Below are 15,404 nucleotides of genomic sequence, written 5' to 3' on the forward strand. Positions count from 1 at the left end.
GGAGGGAAGGCAGCCTAGCTGGAACAACCCCGTAGAGGTAAGTCAAGGGTACTTAAGTCAGCAGCTGCCTGAACCAGGAGTTTCCAGATGCTGATCACTTAGGAATATTACGAATCTAAAATATTCAACTAAATCCCAGATTAACCCAACTCAGTAAAAAAACTTTTATATTTCTATAATAAGTGAAGCTTGTTTCAATAGACATATAATGAACCATCAAAAAGGTTTGGACACTTACCCTGACAAGCAGGAAAAGAGTAGAAACCTGAACTACAGCGGTCACACTTAGGGCCATCAACTCCAAAGCGACAAAGACACTTCCCCTGGAAATCACATATTTCAGAGACAACGCCAACTGAATTACATTCACATCCTATGGAAAAAGGAGAACATTTCAGAGGAAACCCCCGTTTTTTTTCTTATTGGCTTCTTTATCTCCCAAAGTTTTAGTGGTACAGGCAGACTCTGGCTAATGTTAAATGATTTAAGAAAACCATGATGATAAGTGAAACAACATTATAGGTGGGTAATTAGTTCTATAGGGACAATGTCCAAAAGAAGTTATACTTGGATTTTGTGATTTTACACAGGGTTTGGTTTTAATATATTACCAATGACAATGTAAAACAATGACCAGAGTGGATAAAATTCTAAAATTGTCTGACAGTTCTTAACACAATGTAATATTCCTAATTAGGTAGAATATATTTGTAAGGAAAGGAAATCCATGAGCAGGAATGGACAGTGATGGCTACTGGACAATAATCATGGTTTTGATAGGACTACTTATGCATATGCTATTAAAAACTTCTCAAAACTGCTTTCTATGATTTTTTTTTTAAGATACAAGACTTCTGACTTGTAATGAAAAATGCTATCCATTTCCAGAGAAAGAACTGATGGAATGTGAATGCAGATTGAAGCATACTTTTTCTTTGCTTTCTTTATATTTCTTGGGTTTTTTTTTTTTTGGTCTGTTTTCTTTCACAACATACCTAACATAAAAATAGTTTTGCATGACTGTACATGTATAACCTATATCAAATCACTTGCCTTCTCAATGGGGGAGAGGGGAGACAAAAGAGGTAGAGAATTTGGAACTCAAAATTTTAAAAAAATGTTAAAGATTGTTTTTGCATGTAATTGGGGGAAATAAAATATCAAATCATAAAAAAATGGGGAAAAGATATGAGGCTTTTTCTACAAGGTATTCAAAAAAATCAAAATGAAGTTTTAAGTTATTAAAGTTTAAAATAAAACTTCAATTAACCAGAACCTAATTAATCATAGTTAATTATGATGCCTAAGGGACTAAAATTTTTCTGGCCTTCATTTTTAGGAGAAAGAGGTAAATGATTAGAAGATTAACACCAGGGATTTATTTTTGTTTATTTAAAAAAATTTAGCAATATTATTTTTCTCCCTGTTCTTTTTGATCAGGCTACTTAAAAGATTTCTAAATTTTGTCATTCTTTTCAAAGAACCAGCTTTTAGTTTTGTCAACTCTATATATTTTTTTTGTTTTTCTTGTTATTGCTTTCTCCTCTAATTTCCAAGATGTAATTTTTCCTGCTTATGTTGGTTGACTTATTTGTTGATTTTTAATGTTCTAATTGCATACTCAGTTCATGAATCTTCTCTTTTTCTATTTTGTTAATATACTTCTCAGAGATATTACTTTTCCTCTGAGGGCTGCATCATTATAATTTTCTTTTAGTCAATCAGGTAATTAATAAGCATGAATTATGCACCTACTATATGCCAGGCACTGTGCTAAGTATACAAAAGAGGCAAAAGACTGTCTTGCCCTCAAGGAGCTTACTGACTAATGGGGGAGACAGCATGCAAGCAAATATAGACAAATAAGCTATATACAGATAATTAACAGAGGGAGCACACTGGAATTAAGAAGCGTTAGGGGAGGCTTCCTGTGAAAGTGGGATTTTAGCTGGGACTTAAAGGAAACGAGAGATCAGTAGTCCGAGGGGAGGAGAGAAGGAGAGCATTCCAGGCACGAGGGACAGCCAGAGAGAATGCCTGGAGCTGAGAGGTGCAGTGCTTCACAAAGTTATTAATTGTTTCCACAATGGGCTCTTTGGCTCACTCATTTTTCATGATGTTATTATTAGGACTGTATTTTGCTTGTGCTCCCCAGGGATTTATCCTTAAATATACACACACACATAAACCCAATCCAACAATTCACAGGATATAAGTGGAATCTGCACATATTCAACTCAACCTCCTACACTTCCTACTTCCACAGTACTGTACAATGACCATTGTCACTCAGTTGGATTACCCGAAGGCACGCTAAGACCCCAGTCAGTTGTCAAAGAAAGATTCGCTTATACTTACTGCACTCCACTTACTAAATCAAGAAAATAGACTGCTTCATCTTGAAAAGATTTTCCACAAAGGTTGAAACTAAAAGGAGGTAGAAAACTCAACTAATCAGACCCCTTCTTAATTCCCAGCACCAACTAGGTTATTGAGATTTGACTACATTAGGAAGAGTAAATAATTTTCACTCCCACAATAATCATTTTAAAAAAATCATGATAAATCACTAGCCCACGTACACCTTCTTTTCCCAGGCCAACCTGAATACAAAGGCTTACTCTGACAGAAGGGATAGTGGAAATATCCAATGGCGCACTCCTCACAAGAGAAACCACGAAATCCAGGTTGACAGAAGCACTGTCCAGTCTCCCTGTCACAGTCACCAGGTGATGCTCCTATGCCATAGCACTGACAAGCTGAAAAGCAGCAGAGTTAAAAAATAAAAATAAAAAAGGGAGTAAGAGCACGTTCATTCTCAATGTGCATCATTTTATCTATGCATTTAAAACCTAGGCCTTAAGATCCAAAGTAAGGAGAAATTCACCTAGGCACTGAGGTCCAAAGAATCCTGGTGGACAACCACCTATAACCAGAAGAAAAATTTATGATATATTAAAAGCAAACACACACACACACACACACACACACACACACACACACACACCTTTTAAAAAAAATGAAACAGTTCCACAGCATGTCTACTATGGAAGTGTTTTGCATAACTGCACATATATAACCTATATTTGGTTGCTTGCCTTATCAATGAGGGTGGGTGGGGAGAGAGGAAGGGAGAAAATTTGGAACCCAAAGTTTTAAAAACACATATTTAAAAAAAATGTTTTCACATGCAACTGGGAAATAAGAAATACAGGAAATGTGGTACAGAAATACATCCTGCACTACGGGAAAATTGAAGGGGAAGGGGATAAGAGAAGGGGGGGAGAGATAGAAGGGAAGGCAGAAGAGGGGAAGGAGTATTCAGAATGCACGCCATCTTGGGGTGGGGGGAGGGGCGAGATGGGGTGAAAATTTGGAACTCAAAATCTTGTGTAAGTAAATGTTGAAAACAAAAAAAAAATAAAAATTACCATTAAAAAAAGAAACGGTTCTAAAGTATTCAAGAATACCAATACCAATACCATTCTTTTCAGTAAATATTACATTCTATACATCCCACCTTCTGTTTACAGACCATGGATACTGCAGTTGAGAGCTCCTTTACCAGAACAGAGAGATCTGCACATATTCAAATGAAGCCAAGATTATGCCTCCAAAACAGTAACAAGAAATGTAAGGTCTTAATCAGTGTTTGTTGACTGACATAGCCAATTCTATATTGCTCTATATTGCTCAGGGGCTGGTAATAGAGTTGATGGTCTATCTAGATTTTTCTCAGTTTCTCAGCTTGTTACTAACTTTTGATCATTTCATTGTTCCTTAGCCCTTTTGCCAGGAGGTGGGAAAAAGAAAAACAATGTTGGAGTATGCTGGGGGTCCGTATCTATTAGTGAGGGACAGACAAAATCTCTTGAAAGCACATCTAGGGGGAAGAGGATGGAGGAGAGGAATAAGCATTTATTAAGTACCTATTGTGTGTCAGGTAGGAACTGTGCTAAGTGCTTTGCAAATATTACCTCATTTAATCTTCTTAACAATCCTGAGGTAGATGTTACCATTATCCCACTTTTACAATTGAGGAAATTGAGATAGACAGAGGTTAAGTGACTTCCCGTGGGTCCCAGAGCTAGTACATATCTGAATCCAGATTAGAATTTAGGTCTACCAGACTCCAAGCACAGCGCTCCATCTATCCTGGCTGCCTAAGGAACTCCCCTTGAGGAACCTCCCTCTGCAGTTTTGGAATTCTGCTAAAGGATGCGCCAGAGAGAAGGAGAAGCAGGAAGCTGGGAAGTGTGTTAGATGAAGCAAAAAGAATATAAGATCATAGATCTAGAATTTTGTTCAGTTGTGTCTGACTCTTTGTGACCCCATTTGGGGTTTTCTTGGCAAAGATACTGGAGGGATTTGCCATTTCCTTCTCCAGCTCATTTTACAGATGAGGAAACTGAGGCAAACAGGGTTAAGTGACTTGCCCAGGGTCACACAGCTAGTAAGTGTCTGAAGCCAGAATTGAACTCAAGAAGATGCCATACTGACTTTAGGCACAGCACTCTATCCACTGCGTCATCAAGCTGCCAGATCCAGAGTTAAAATGAGTGAAATCAGTGAATGAAAAGTATCTATTAAGCTCTTTTACCACGTGCCAGGCACTGTGTTAAGCAATGGGGATAAAAATACAAAAAGAAAGCCCATCCCTGCCCTCAAGGAACATATATTCTAAAAGGTACAGAATACTTATGTAGGGGAATGGTGGACAGGAAAGCGTGTTTTTGCCTTCAGAGTCACAGGGCAGTGAGTTGATCTATAGAGCCTCTGATTGGTAAGTCCTTTCCCAAAGCAATGGTAGTATTAAGTAATTTCTGTGCCCAGAGCACAGAATAGTAATTTCTGATACCACAGGGAGGGGCAGTTTTTTGTCCATGGTAGCATGCCATTAAGGTAATGATAAAGCACAGCCCAGCGTCTGGGGCAGTGCGGATATAATGGGTTCTCAACAGTTAGGTCGATGTGGTCCCAAGTCAGGAACTAAAGGTCTGATTGGCGAAATGTGGCAGACAGGTTGCATAGTGGGAAGATCATAGAGAAACCCATCCTGGGGAGCTGAGCCTAGCTGGACATGGCAAATTTACACCAACCAGGACAGCATGAAAAAGACCTTGGTCTCTTTGGTTGGTCATTTGTTCAACTCCTTCATTTTACAGATGAGGAAACTGAGGTCTGGAGACATTAAGCAATTTGCCTGAGGTCACACAGGTACCACACAACCAGACCTATCTATATATGGAGATCAACATGCTTATAGAAACAAAAGGCTTATGTGTATATATGTGTGTGTGTGTGTGTGTGTGTATACATATATATACATATATATATGTGTGTTTAGCTTCATGCTTAGCTAGGATGAGTCATGGGGGAATGATAAGTGACCCAAGGCCACATTTGTAATAATTAATGGAGCGTAATGCCATGAAATATCTCTATATTGGGCAGAATCTCCATGGGAAATTTATGAAAGGACATAGACCAGAATGGCGTCAGAAAAGAGAGGCCTAGATGGGTTGCCATCTGCATGGATAGAGAGAGTACCCACATCAATAAGATCGTGGATTCCTTGAAGTACTGAAATCAACAGAGCATAATTCTTACGTGGTATCCACTCAAAGATTACTCAGGAGTGTACAGATGCTGTTACTAATTTTATTATCCACTTATAAGCTGCATGAGATGTCTGATGTTTGTGCCAATGCTGTGGTTTCAGAGTTTAAGAAGGGGAAAGGCAAATTATATTCAGGGCTCCCTCCTTCTCTTCAGGAGACTGAGTCAGGGCTCTTTAATACTTGCAGAGTACATTTGTGTTTGCAGAAACAAGAGGGGCTAAGAGGCAGAAAACTACTCTCTCTTGCACGCTGTTTGCCCCCAGGGGATCCTTGTAGGGCACACCTGTTGTTCAGGTAAAGCGGCAAATGCTACAGTTGGGAGTGGGGGAATGATGAACAACACTAGTCTCATGACTAAGGAAAAAATGCCATTGTGAAGAAACTGACAGTAGGGTAGATGAGCAGTGTTCACTTCACTTAAAGTTAGACCATAACAAAATACAAGCTTTTTACCGACAGGTCTTTAGGTCCCACTAGATAGGGAATATCCATCAGTATGTATCAGACAGTACAATCAGACAGTACAATGGACAACAAGATAACTCCAGAATTAAACAGGAGGAGGAGAACGGGCTAGATTGCCTTTGGATGCTCCTTTAGTGACCCTAAGCTTTCCATAAAAGCAAAGGCCCACTTCTAATACATCCAATTACATTCACCAAGACCTGGAGGACTTGTCTTGGGAGTGGATGGAAGGAGGAAAAATAACTCAATTTGTTTCCATAGAGCTGCCAGAGTGCCACTCCTAAAGTCTGAGTCTGACCATGTCATTCCACTGTTCAAAAAATTATAGAAAAAATATTCATTTTTTCACATGGTCACATTTTTTTCCACATAACTATTCTCCCAAAGTACCAAAGAATTAATCAGTAACACAACAAATTTTTAAAAGGTGAAACTAGAAAGCCACACGCTTAAGTATGTCAATATAGCCTTGGGGATGCTGAGGTATTCTTGAACCTCTGTCATTTCATGGACCCTGATTCCAAGCTCAAATCTCTTTTTTTTTTTTTTTTTGGTGAGGCAATAGGGGTTAAGTGACTTGCCCAGAGTCACACTGCTAGTAAGTGTTATGCATGTGAGGCTGGATTTGAACTCAGGTCCTCTTGACTCCATGGCCAGAGCTCTAACAACTGCGCCACCTAGCTTCCCTGCCAAGCCCAAATCTTATCTAAATTTCCTGAGTCAATAACATCTAGTCTCCTAACACTCTTAATCTATGTCAAAATTAAGGTGATCATACACCCTGAATTTGATAGGACATTTTTTTCTTTGCCTTCATGTTCATGTTTCCCCTAAAATGTCCCTTACTGAAATATTCTTCCCTTTACAAAACTCACTCTTTCTACCTTCTCTCCTTGGAGAAAAAAATAGAATCACAGAAAATTAAGGCTTAGAAGGGAACTGAGAAGGAATCTGGTCTGACTCATGGCTAAATGGGAACATTCCCTACAGCAGCTTCTACTTGAAGACTTCCAATGATAGGCAATCATTCCCTCCCAAAGTAGCAAATTCTATTTTTAGACAGTTCAATTGTTGAGACACATTTCCTTATATGAAATGAGAATCTCCCTCTCTATACTTCTACCCAATATTTCAATTCTACCTTTTAGAGCTAAGACAGGGGTTCTTAACCAAGAGTCTGTGGACTTTAAAGAGAGAGAGAGAGAGAGAGAGAGAGAGAGAGAGAGAGAGAGGCAAATAGATAACTTTCAATATGATTAACTTCCTTTGTAATCTTACAACTTTTATGCATTTAAAAACATTATTCTGAGAACGGGTCCTCAGGTTTCAACAGACTGCCAAAAGATCACAATCTTTTGACTCAAAAAAAAAAAAGATCAGAATCCCCAGTAAGGAGAACAAATCTAATATCTCTTCCACTTAGCTAACTTTCAAATGCTTGAAGAGGGCCATCATGTGTCTCTTAAGTCTTCTCTTCTCTGGCTTAACACTCTTAGTTCCACCAATCAATGACAGTATGGTAGATGAGCAGTGTTCACCTCACTTAAAGTAATACCTAACAAAATACAAGCTTTATACCATAACAAAATACAATCTGTCTTTACATGGCATGATCTCCAAACCCCTCCCTAGTCCTCTTTGTCAAATTCTGTTTAACCCATGGGAACCCTATGTTCATTGCCATAAGTTAAGACCCATAGAGAGATTATAATAGACTAAAAGAAGTCCAGATTTATGATGCATATTTTTGCCTTCCAATTTCTCATCCTGTCATACAGGTGACTGGGTTTTTGAAGACCGTACCGTTGAAGCATGACCCCTGTTGGGTCCTATCAAGCTGCAAAAGCATTGGAAACTACACTTAGAAGAGACTGGATGTCTGTTGTCTAAGGAACAGCCGAGATCATTTCAGGGGTAATTATCACCAAAATGGCCTAAGGAATTCCTGAAGACCATCCCACTAAGCTGTAGAGGGTCTGCAGTCTATGTCAGTGAAAGGAATATCTTCCAACATCAATGAAACTGCCGATTACTGAAATATTGAAATACATATTTTTGCATTCATGTTTCTCAACAAATGTCATGACTCAATGTTCTTTTTGAAAGGAAAGCTCTTTTCTTAAGTTCTTGTTTTATCAGCTCTATCACAAGCTTCTAAACTCTTCCCCACCCCCTCTACTTCATGTCTAATTAAATTCCCCTTCTGTTGTTATTCCAATAGTGTGCTCTGCACACAGTAGGTACTTAATAAATATTTGTTGAATAAATTACATATTAAGCTTAATACTTTCAGGAAAGGTAAGACAAAAAGGAGAATTACTTGCCTTTCATTTCTCCAACATCTGTAGAAGCTTCTGGTCTTGGAGTAGAAACAGGATAAAAAGGAATGCCTTTAAAAATGATTTATTAAAAATAGAAGGAAAGATGAAATTAGAGATTTTAGAAAAAACTTCTTAATTTGGACAAACTGGGGGCAAGCCCTCTCTAAATGACTGAAAACTCTGAAAAGTAGAACATTTTAAAGGAAATACAATATTATTCATCTGCATCCAGTAACTAAAATCAGACTAGCCAAATATTACCTCATAGAAATCCTGCATTGACGATAAGAAGAAGGAACGTCAGTGGTGTTTCCCTCTACAATCATGTTAAATTTTGTCCTCCGTGAATGAACACTGAGAGCAGACTTTAAAATAATTTCCTTAAGCAGGTAAACATTCTCCTTGGACTTATTTTTAACTGTATGTAACTTGAACCCAACCTTTATCAAATTATCACAAATTCTAAAGAAATAAAATCTGAGGTGATAAGATGTTTGTGTCTTGCTTTAAGACACCAATTTATTCATGCACCTTCTCCCCATCACACTAGATGCTCACACTCCACCCACCCTCCCCACCCCCCACCACACAATTAATTTTAGTATTTGGAACAGATTTCAAATTCATACTCACAATATCACAGCAGTAAATCCAGGGGAATTTTTTTTAATTAAACTCATTTTTAAGAGGAGGAAACTGAAGGAAAGGGATATTAAATATATCTCCTGTCTTGAAAAAGTCAGCCAGAGATCTCTGAATACAAATCAAGGCTGAGCTCCAGCATGCTATAAACTACTATTTTATCTCTTGGGGTAATTTCTCAGATCCTTGGCACTTTGTCATTAACTAATTCCCATGCATTTAGTATAGATTTTTTTCTTTCTTTCCTTCCAAAAGTAGACAAAGACATGCTTGTTTTGTACAGATTCAAGTAAGTCTGCCACTTATAAAATGTAACGCATCCATCTAAATAGGACTAAATGATTAAAAGTAACAGAGTGCACCAAGGACAATGTTGCAATACTGGAATATTGGACTCAGTACGATCACCTCTGACTTTTCTTTAGTTGTGGGCACTTTCCATGAAGAGCGTGTGGAGCTCTCAGCAAACTTTTGACTTATATTTGATGTCCGATTTATTCCTTGGGAGGTTGAGGAATGGAATATGAATTCTTATGTTTTTTCTTGCTATAATATTCCCTTCCCTCTGCCCTCATACTCCCACAGTTGGTAATGGTAACCCTTTCCCAAAGGATTGTTTCATGCAATCAGATCTAAATGAAACAGCCTTACTCAAGACCTGGAGGGCATTTGGAGGCGCTGCCCCATTTGGAGACAATAGTGAATCAGCAGGAAATCCTCTCTCACAAGTACTTACACTTTTTATATGGCACGTAACTACTTCCAGGATCCCTTATATACTGCACTGAACATTGAACGTACTGGTCATTGGGCTAATAACGCAGGGCAGAAACCTATTTTGAGTGTTAATTATAGCATGTTCATGTATGATTATCTAGGCTATAGCAAATATTATCAAAATCATTTAATAGTCACTCATTACACTTGGATCTTACCATTTATTTTTAACCAAAACATGCAACTTTAAAATAACAAAAACATGGATACATTTCTTAAACTAAATAATGAAGCTCATTAAGGACAATCTAATTAGTTCTGCAAAGTGGCACAAGCCTAAGGCCTGAGGTAAAAAATCAAGTAAATAAGATTTTTAATAAAAATTAAAGCCAAACCCTAGTGCGTGTTCCCAATGCTCTGGTAATACTGTAATACAACTTGTTAAAAAATCTATCTGTAACTGTTTTTCTTTTTTATTCTCTTATAAGGAAAGAATATCCTCCATTGGATAAGGGAAGTTAAGGAAAGAAGTAAAAACAAAGGATATGAATAAAAGTTTAAAATTTTTCTAAAAATCTATGTGCAATTTTCTTTCTTTCTTCCTTTTTACAAGGATCAGTGGAGGAGGAGGGAGGATGTAGAAAGTCAACAAGCCATTTATAAAATACTTACTATGGACCAGACACTGTGCTTAGCATTGGGGATACAAAGGGCAAAACAATAAGAAAAAATTTTAATTATTTAAAAATCCACCTGTGATACCTCCTTATGGTCATCTGGCTATGCAAATATATTCATTTTAAAGAAATTTCTCCAGGGAAACTTAGGTACTTTATCTATCTTCTTATATATTCATAACAAAATCTCAAAGTATTCTCCCTAACCTCAGCAAGTAGAACTATATCCAGTGCATATGATTAATATTCAGTTACCTTAGTATACAGTGTAAACTATGATTTTTTTCACTAGGTAAAAGAGGCTGTTCTCTGCCTCATTTCTTACCTAGCCTTAATCACTGAATGGGTATTGCCTCAGACAGACTGAGACCTGTTAAGGACCTTAGCTTAAAAAGGTCAAGGTCTTCTACTGCATTCTGGGCCATCTCCAATCATTCTGATCTGTATCCAACCACTGGACTCAGATGGCTCTGGAGGAGAAAATGAGGCTGGTGACTTTGCACACCTCTCTCACTTAAATCTAATTCACTTGCAAGTCATGGCATCACCTCCCTGAGGTCATGGTCCTCTTCAAGAATGAAGGACAAACAAGCCATGAATATCAAATGTTAATGTTCTAAAGTGTCTGAAATATTCTTTCAGAGACATACAACTCTCCTGACCCTTTCCCTGATTCATCACATTCTGTACAACTGCAGAATCTGAGTCACTGAAGCTCAAGGCAGGAAGGAACCTTAATGGCATCTGATTCAACCTCGACTTTAACAAGAATCCTTCTTATTACATACTCAACAATTAGTCATCCTGAAGATCTTCAGTGAGGGTGAGCCCACCACCTCCTGAGGCAGTCTTTTTTTTTTTTTTTGTAGTTTTAATTGTTAGGAAGTTTTTCCTTGCATAAAGCCTGACTTTGCCTCTTTGCAACTTTTCTTTAAAAGGATAACTTCTCTCAGCAACAATCCAAACTTACGCTGGCAAAAAGGGAAGTTGTAGAATCCTTCCGCACAGTGCTCACAGTTTTCACCATGGAAATTCAACTTGCAAAAGCAGCGACCTGTGCCCTGTTCACAGCCATCTGTATACTCAGGGTTACAGCTACAGGCTGGACAGAGATTGAAGTTAAAAATAATAACAACAATTAATTTGTTGCCCTTTGGCAAAGCAAGTACACTAAGTACCAATATTTCTCAGGCAATATCTAATACAGTATCATCATCTTATCATTATTATTGTTTTGGTTATTAATATCATTATAATTATTTTAATCGTTCAGAGGCAGCATGAGGTAATAGAGAGTTGATCTGAGGGTCTGGAAGACTTAGGTTCCAGCTCTTCTTCTAGCACATTGTAGCCGCATAACCCTAGTTGTTTAACCTCTCAATATCCCCAAAGAACAACTTTCCAAAGCTAGATCGCACAGCAGATTTGCATTGGTTGAGGGAATTTGTTCACTGAGAATTCCCTACATCTGGGAAATTGAAGGTCCAGTCCAAAACTTATCATTCTTACTTTACAAAGGAAAGCAATCTAGCTTTTTCCATTTCAGACATGATTCACATTTACTAAATTTTACAAAGATATTGTTTAAATTCACATTTACTAAATTTTACTAGTTTATTGTTTAGCTGTAAATGACCATACAAATGGTCATTTCAGTCGTGTTTGACTCTTCATGACCGCATTTGGGGTTTTCTTGGTAAAGATGCTGGAATGGTTTGCCATTTCCTTCTCCAGCTCATTTGACAGATGAGAAAACTGAGGCAAATAGAGTTAAGTGACTTGCCCAGAGTCACACAGCTAATAAGTGTCTGAGGGCAAATTTGAGCTCAGGTCCTCATGACTCCAAGATGGGTGTTCTATCCACTGCGCCACCTAGTTAAACTTCACCAAAAAAAAAAAAAAGCATTCATGTACAGAAACATACATATGTGTGTTTATCTTTGGTGAGTTTCCTACTAACAACTCTAAAGATTGTTCTATTATTTCCCAAGACAGTTAAATAAAAGGAGTGATTATCTAATTAAAGTAAATAAGTATTTATGAAACATTTGCCATGTGCCAGGAACTGGGCATTCATAGTAAAAATTAAGGAGTTCCAGTCTTTAAGGCTCTTCCATTCTGTTGAGGTAAAATAACATGGAGCCCTTTCTAGGTCCTCTTCCTGACTCTTTGGACTTAGCCACCATACCATAGCTATCTTCTCACCCTGGAAGATCCTTTGGCCTTGTGGCCTGCTCTACCCCATTGATGAGTTTCACTCAGAACTTCCATTTTTGAGGAACAGCTAAGACCATCCATCTTTTAGTCCTTTCTTGTCCCCACTCCTGACTCTCCAAGCTTCACCACCATGCCCCTGAGTAGGGACTTTCTTTCTGCCACCCCCCCCACCTGTTTTACTGTTCTCTTTTATGTTCAATCTTCTCACATTAAAATGTAAGTTCCATGAAGGCAAGGACTGTCTTTCCTTTAGCACAGCCTGGCACATATAGAATGCTTAATAAATGCTTATTGACTTGACATAGAATATTAAATACAAAAAATACAGAGCAATGGGGGAGATCAGGCATCCCAAAGCAGGTAGAACTTAAGCTGAGCTTTGAAGGAAATTAGAAATTCTAAGACCAAGAGGTGAGAGTGCTTTCTAGTTATGGAGAATGGCATGTACTGGGACCAGCAAAGAAGACCAGTGTGGCTGAAATAGAAAACTTGTGATGGAAAGTAACAAAGAACAAGTCTAGAAAGGTATTCTAGACCCAGATTATGACAAGATTTAACAAACAAATAGATAAATCTGTATTTTATCCTAGAGCAGAGAGAGCCATTTGAGTTTCTTAAACTGAAGAGTGACATGGTCAGATTTGTGCTTTAGGAATATCCATTTGGTGGCTGTGTGGAGGATGGACTAGAGAGGGGAGAAGCAGGAAGTAGGGAGACCAATTTTAAAACTAGTGCAGTAGTCAGGACAAGAGGTGAAGAGGGCCTGAACAATGGTGGTAGCCATGTAAATGGAGAAAAGGATGATGGATGTGAGATATACTTTGGAGGTAGAGTTGAAAAGATTTGGTAACTGATTGGATATTAGAAGTGAATCAGAGAAACAGATGACTTGGAGGTCACAAAAAAGATGAAACTTGACTGGGTGGTTTTTCTAATGTCAGCTAACACAGTTGTGAAACAAAAACAAGTAGAGAAGACTTACGCATACAGCCATGGAGAGCTTCTACTGGAACATTGTAAGGACGGTAATAACCTTGAACACACTTTTCACAGTTTACACCAGCTGTGTTGTGCTAGAAAGAAACAAAAGAAAGGTAAGGCAGAACACCAACAAGAGGCCTGCTTTTCTTAGGATCCAAAGTGAAAAACCAAGATATATTTCTATCACATTCCCTTGCAAAGTTCATTGTAATTTTATTTTTTAGTAAATACACCTGACCTTGAACCTCTTTGGGCATCAGTTCACTCATCCATAAAATGAAGATGTTGGACTAGATGACCCTGAAGGTCCCTTCCACCACAGAATAAGCCTAACACAATTGAGAAGAAAGCTGTACTACTGAAAGATTTTTTCAAAGCATAGGTAACAGTTGTAGGCAAAGGCATGCTAGTAAATATTTAACAATCATCTCTCTGGGGGGAAAAATGTACACATGACACATTTTTAACTTCCTTTCTTAAGTCTAGGTAATTAACAAATAATAAATCAAGCTCTGATTCATAGTGCTCGGTGATTTCTGAGGTGTAAATGAATATTTTCACCATGAATATTTAATAAGCAGCTCTTGCTAGCTGGTATGAGCTGGCTCCATACAACCCTGGCTGGGAATTACAACAATAAATCAATCTAGGAATCACTAAGTTTCACTACAGTCCTCCCATATTATTCACAGTAGTTTCATTCTGAAGAACTGACAAATAACATGTTATAGGGGTAACTAGGTGGTCCGGTGGACAGAGCTCCAGGTCAGCAGTCAGGAAGACTTCAGTTCAAATCCAGCCTCAGACGCTAACTAATTTTGTGACCTTGGGCAAGTCACTTAACCCTGTTTGCTTCAGTTTCCTGAACTAAAGAAAGAAATGGCAAACCACTCTAGTATCTTCTCCAAGAAAACCTCAAATGGGGTCATGAAGAATTGGACGTGATTGAAACGATGGAACAACAACAACGCAATGTCACATCATGATTTAGTTTGAGAGGAAAATATTTAAGATGTATATTTATATTTTTCCAATGCCCAGAGAAGCAGGATGTGCCCACCCCTCCTGTACCATTGGTTCTTATGTTATTGCTCTTTCTTCATGAAAACATTTTCAGAAGTTTCCATTACATAAATGGAAAAAGTCTGCATATGTGTCATCAGAAGAACTCATGTTAAAATACATTAGGTCTGCTAATTATGCTTCTTTGCTAATGCTTTAATTGCTATAAAATCAAATTATAAGCAACAATTTCCCGGAATGAGACACCATGAATTCAGTTCCATTTTGCTTCTTTCTATTTCAGAAATAATCAGGGAAGCACATCCATTGTCTAATGAAAGAAATAGCGATAGGAAGTCGGGACCCATGTGATAACCCCTGGTGAACACAAGGGCCTACACAAAATGACCAAAGGGAGGACAAAGATCCTTTCTTATTTTCTCCCCTAGAACGGAGAATTTTAGTAACTTCAAAATCCTATTTATCACCACTCCTTGTCCTGTGGGCTATAATCAGAATTCTTTTTAATTCACTTTAACAGTGAAGCCCAAAGCACTAGATAACGCATAACCTCGCTGCACATTTCTCTCCTTTTCCAAATGAAGGATATAAATGTTTCAAGCAAATACAAAACTGCTGCTCTCCAGGCCTCCTCACCCACCAAATATCAACAAATAACACAGAGAGAGAGAGAGAGACCGGGAGACAAAGAAAGAGACAGAGACAGAGAGACCAAGAGACAAAGAGAGACAGAAACAGAG

The 15,404-nt window shown here is 38.1% G+C and overlaps 1 protein-coding gene across 1 annotated transcript in view; it reads right to left on the bottom strand.

Moving 5' to 3' along the window:
• LOC114031802 (laminin subunit alpha-3-like) overlaps positions 1-15,404 on the bottom strand; it is a 325,671-nt gene that overhangs the window by 202,602 nt on the left and 107,665 nt on the right. The window contains exons 9-13 of the mRNA XM_027846940.1: positions 13,643-13,733; positions 11,414-11,545; positions 8,411-8,476; positions 2,622-2,759; positions 239-373 (exon numbers count right to left, since the gene is read on the bottom strand). Of these exons, the coding sequence (XP_027702741.1) occupies positions 239-373; positions 2,622-2,759; positions 8,411-8,476; positions 11,414-11,545; positions 13,643-13,733 (562 nt within the window). The remainder of the gene's footprint in view (positions 1-238; positions 374-2,621; positions 2,760-8,410; positions 8,477-11,413; positions 11,546-13,642; positions 13,734-15,404) is intronic.

Source organism: Vombatus ursinus, unplaced genomic scaffold (genome assembly GCF_900497805.2).
Source record: "Vombatus ursinus unplaced genomic scaffold, bare-nosed wombat genome assembly UNPS02015255.1, whole genome shotgun sequence".
Taxonomy (NCBI): domain Eukaryota; kingdom Metazoa; phylum Chordata; class Mammalia; order Diprotodontia; family Vombatidae; genus Vombatus; species Vombatus ursinus.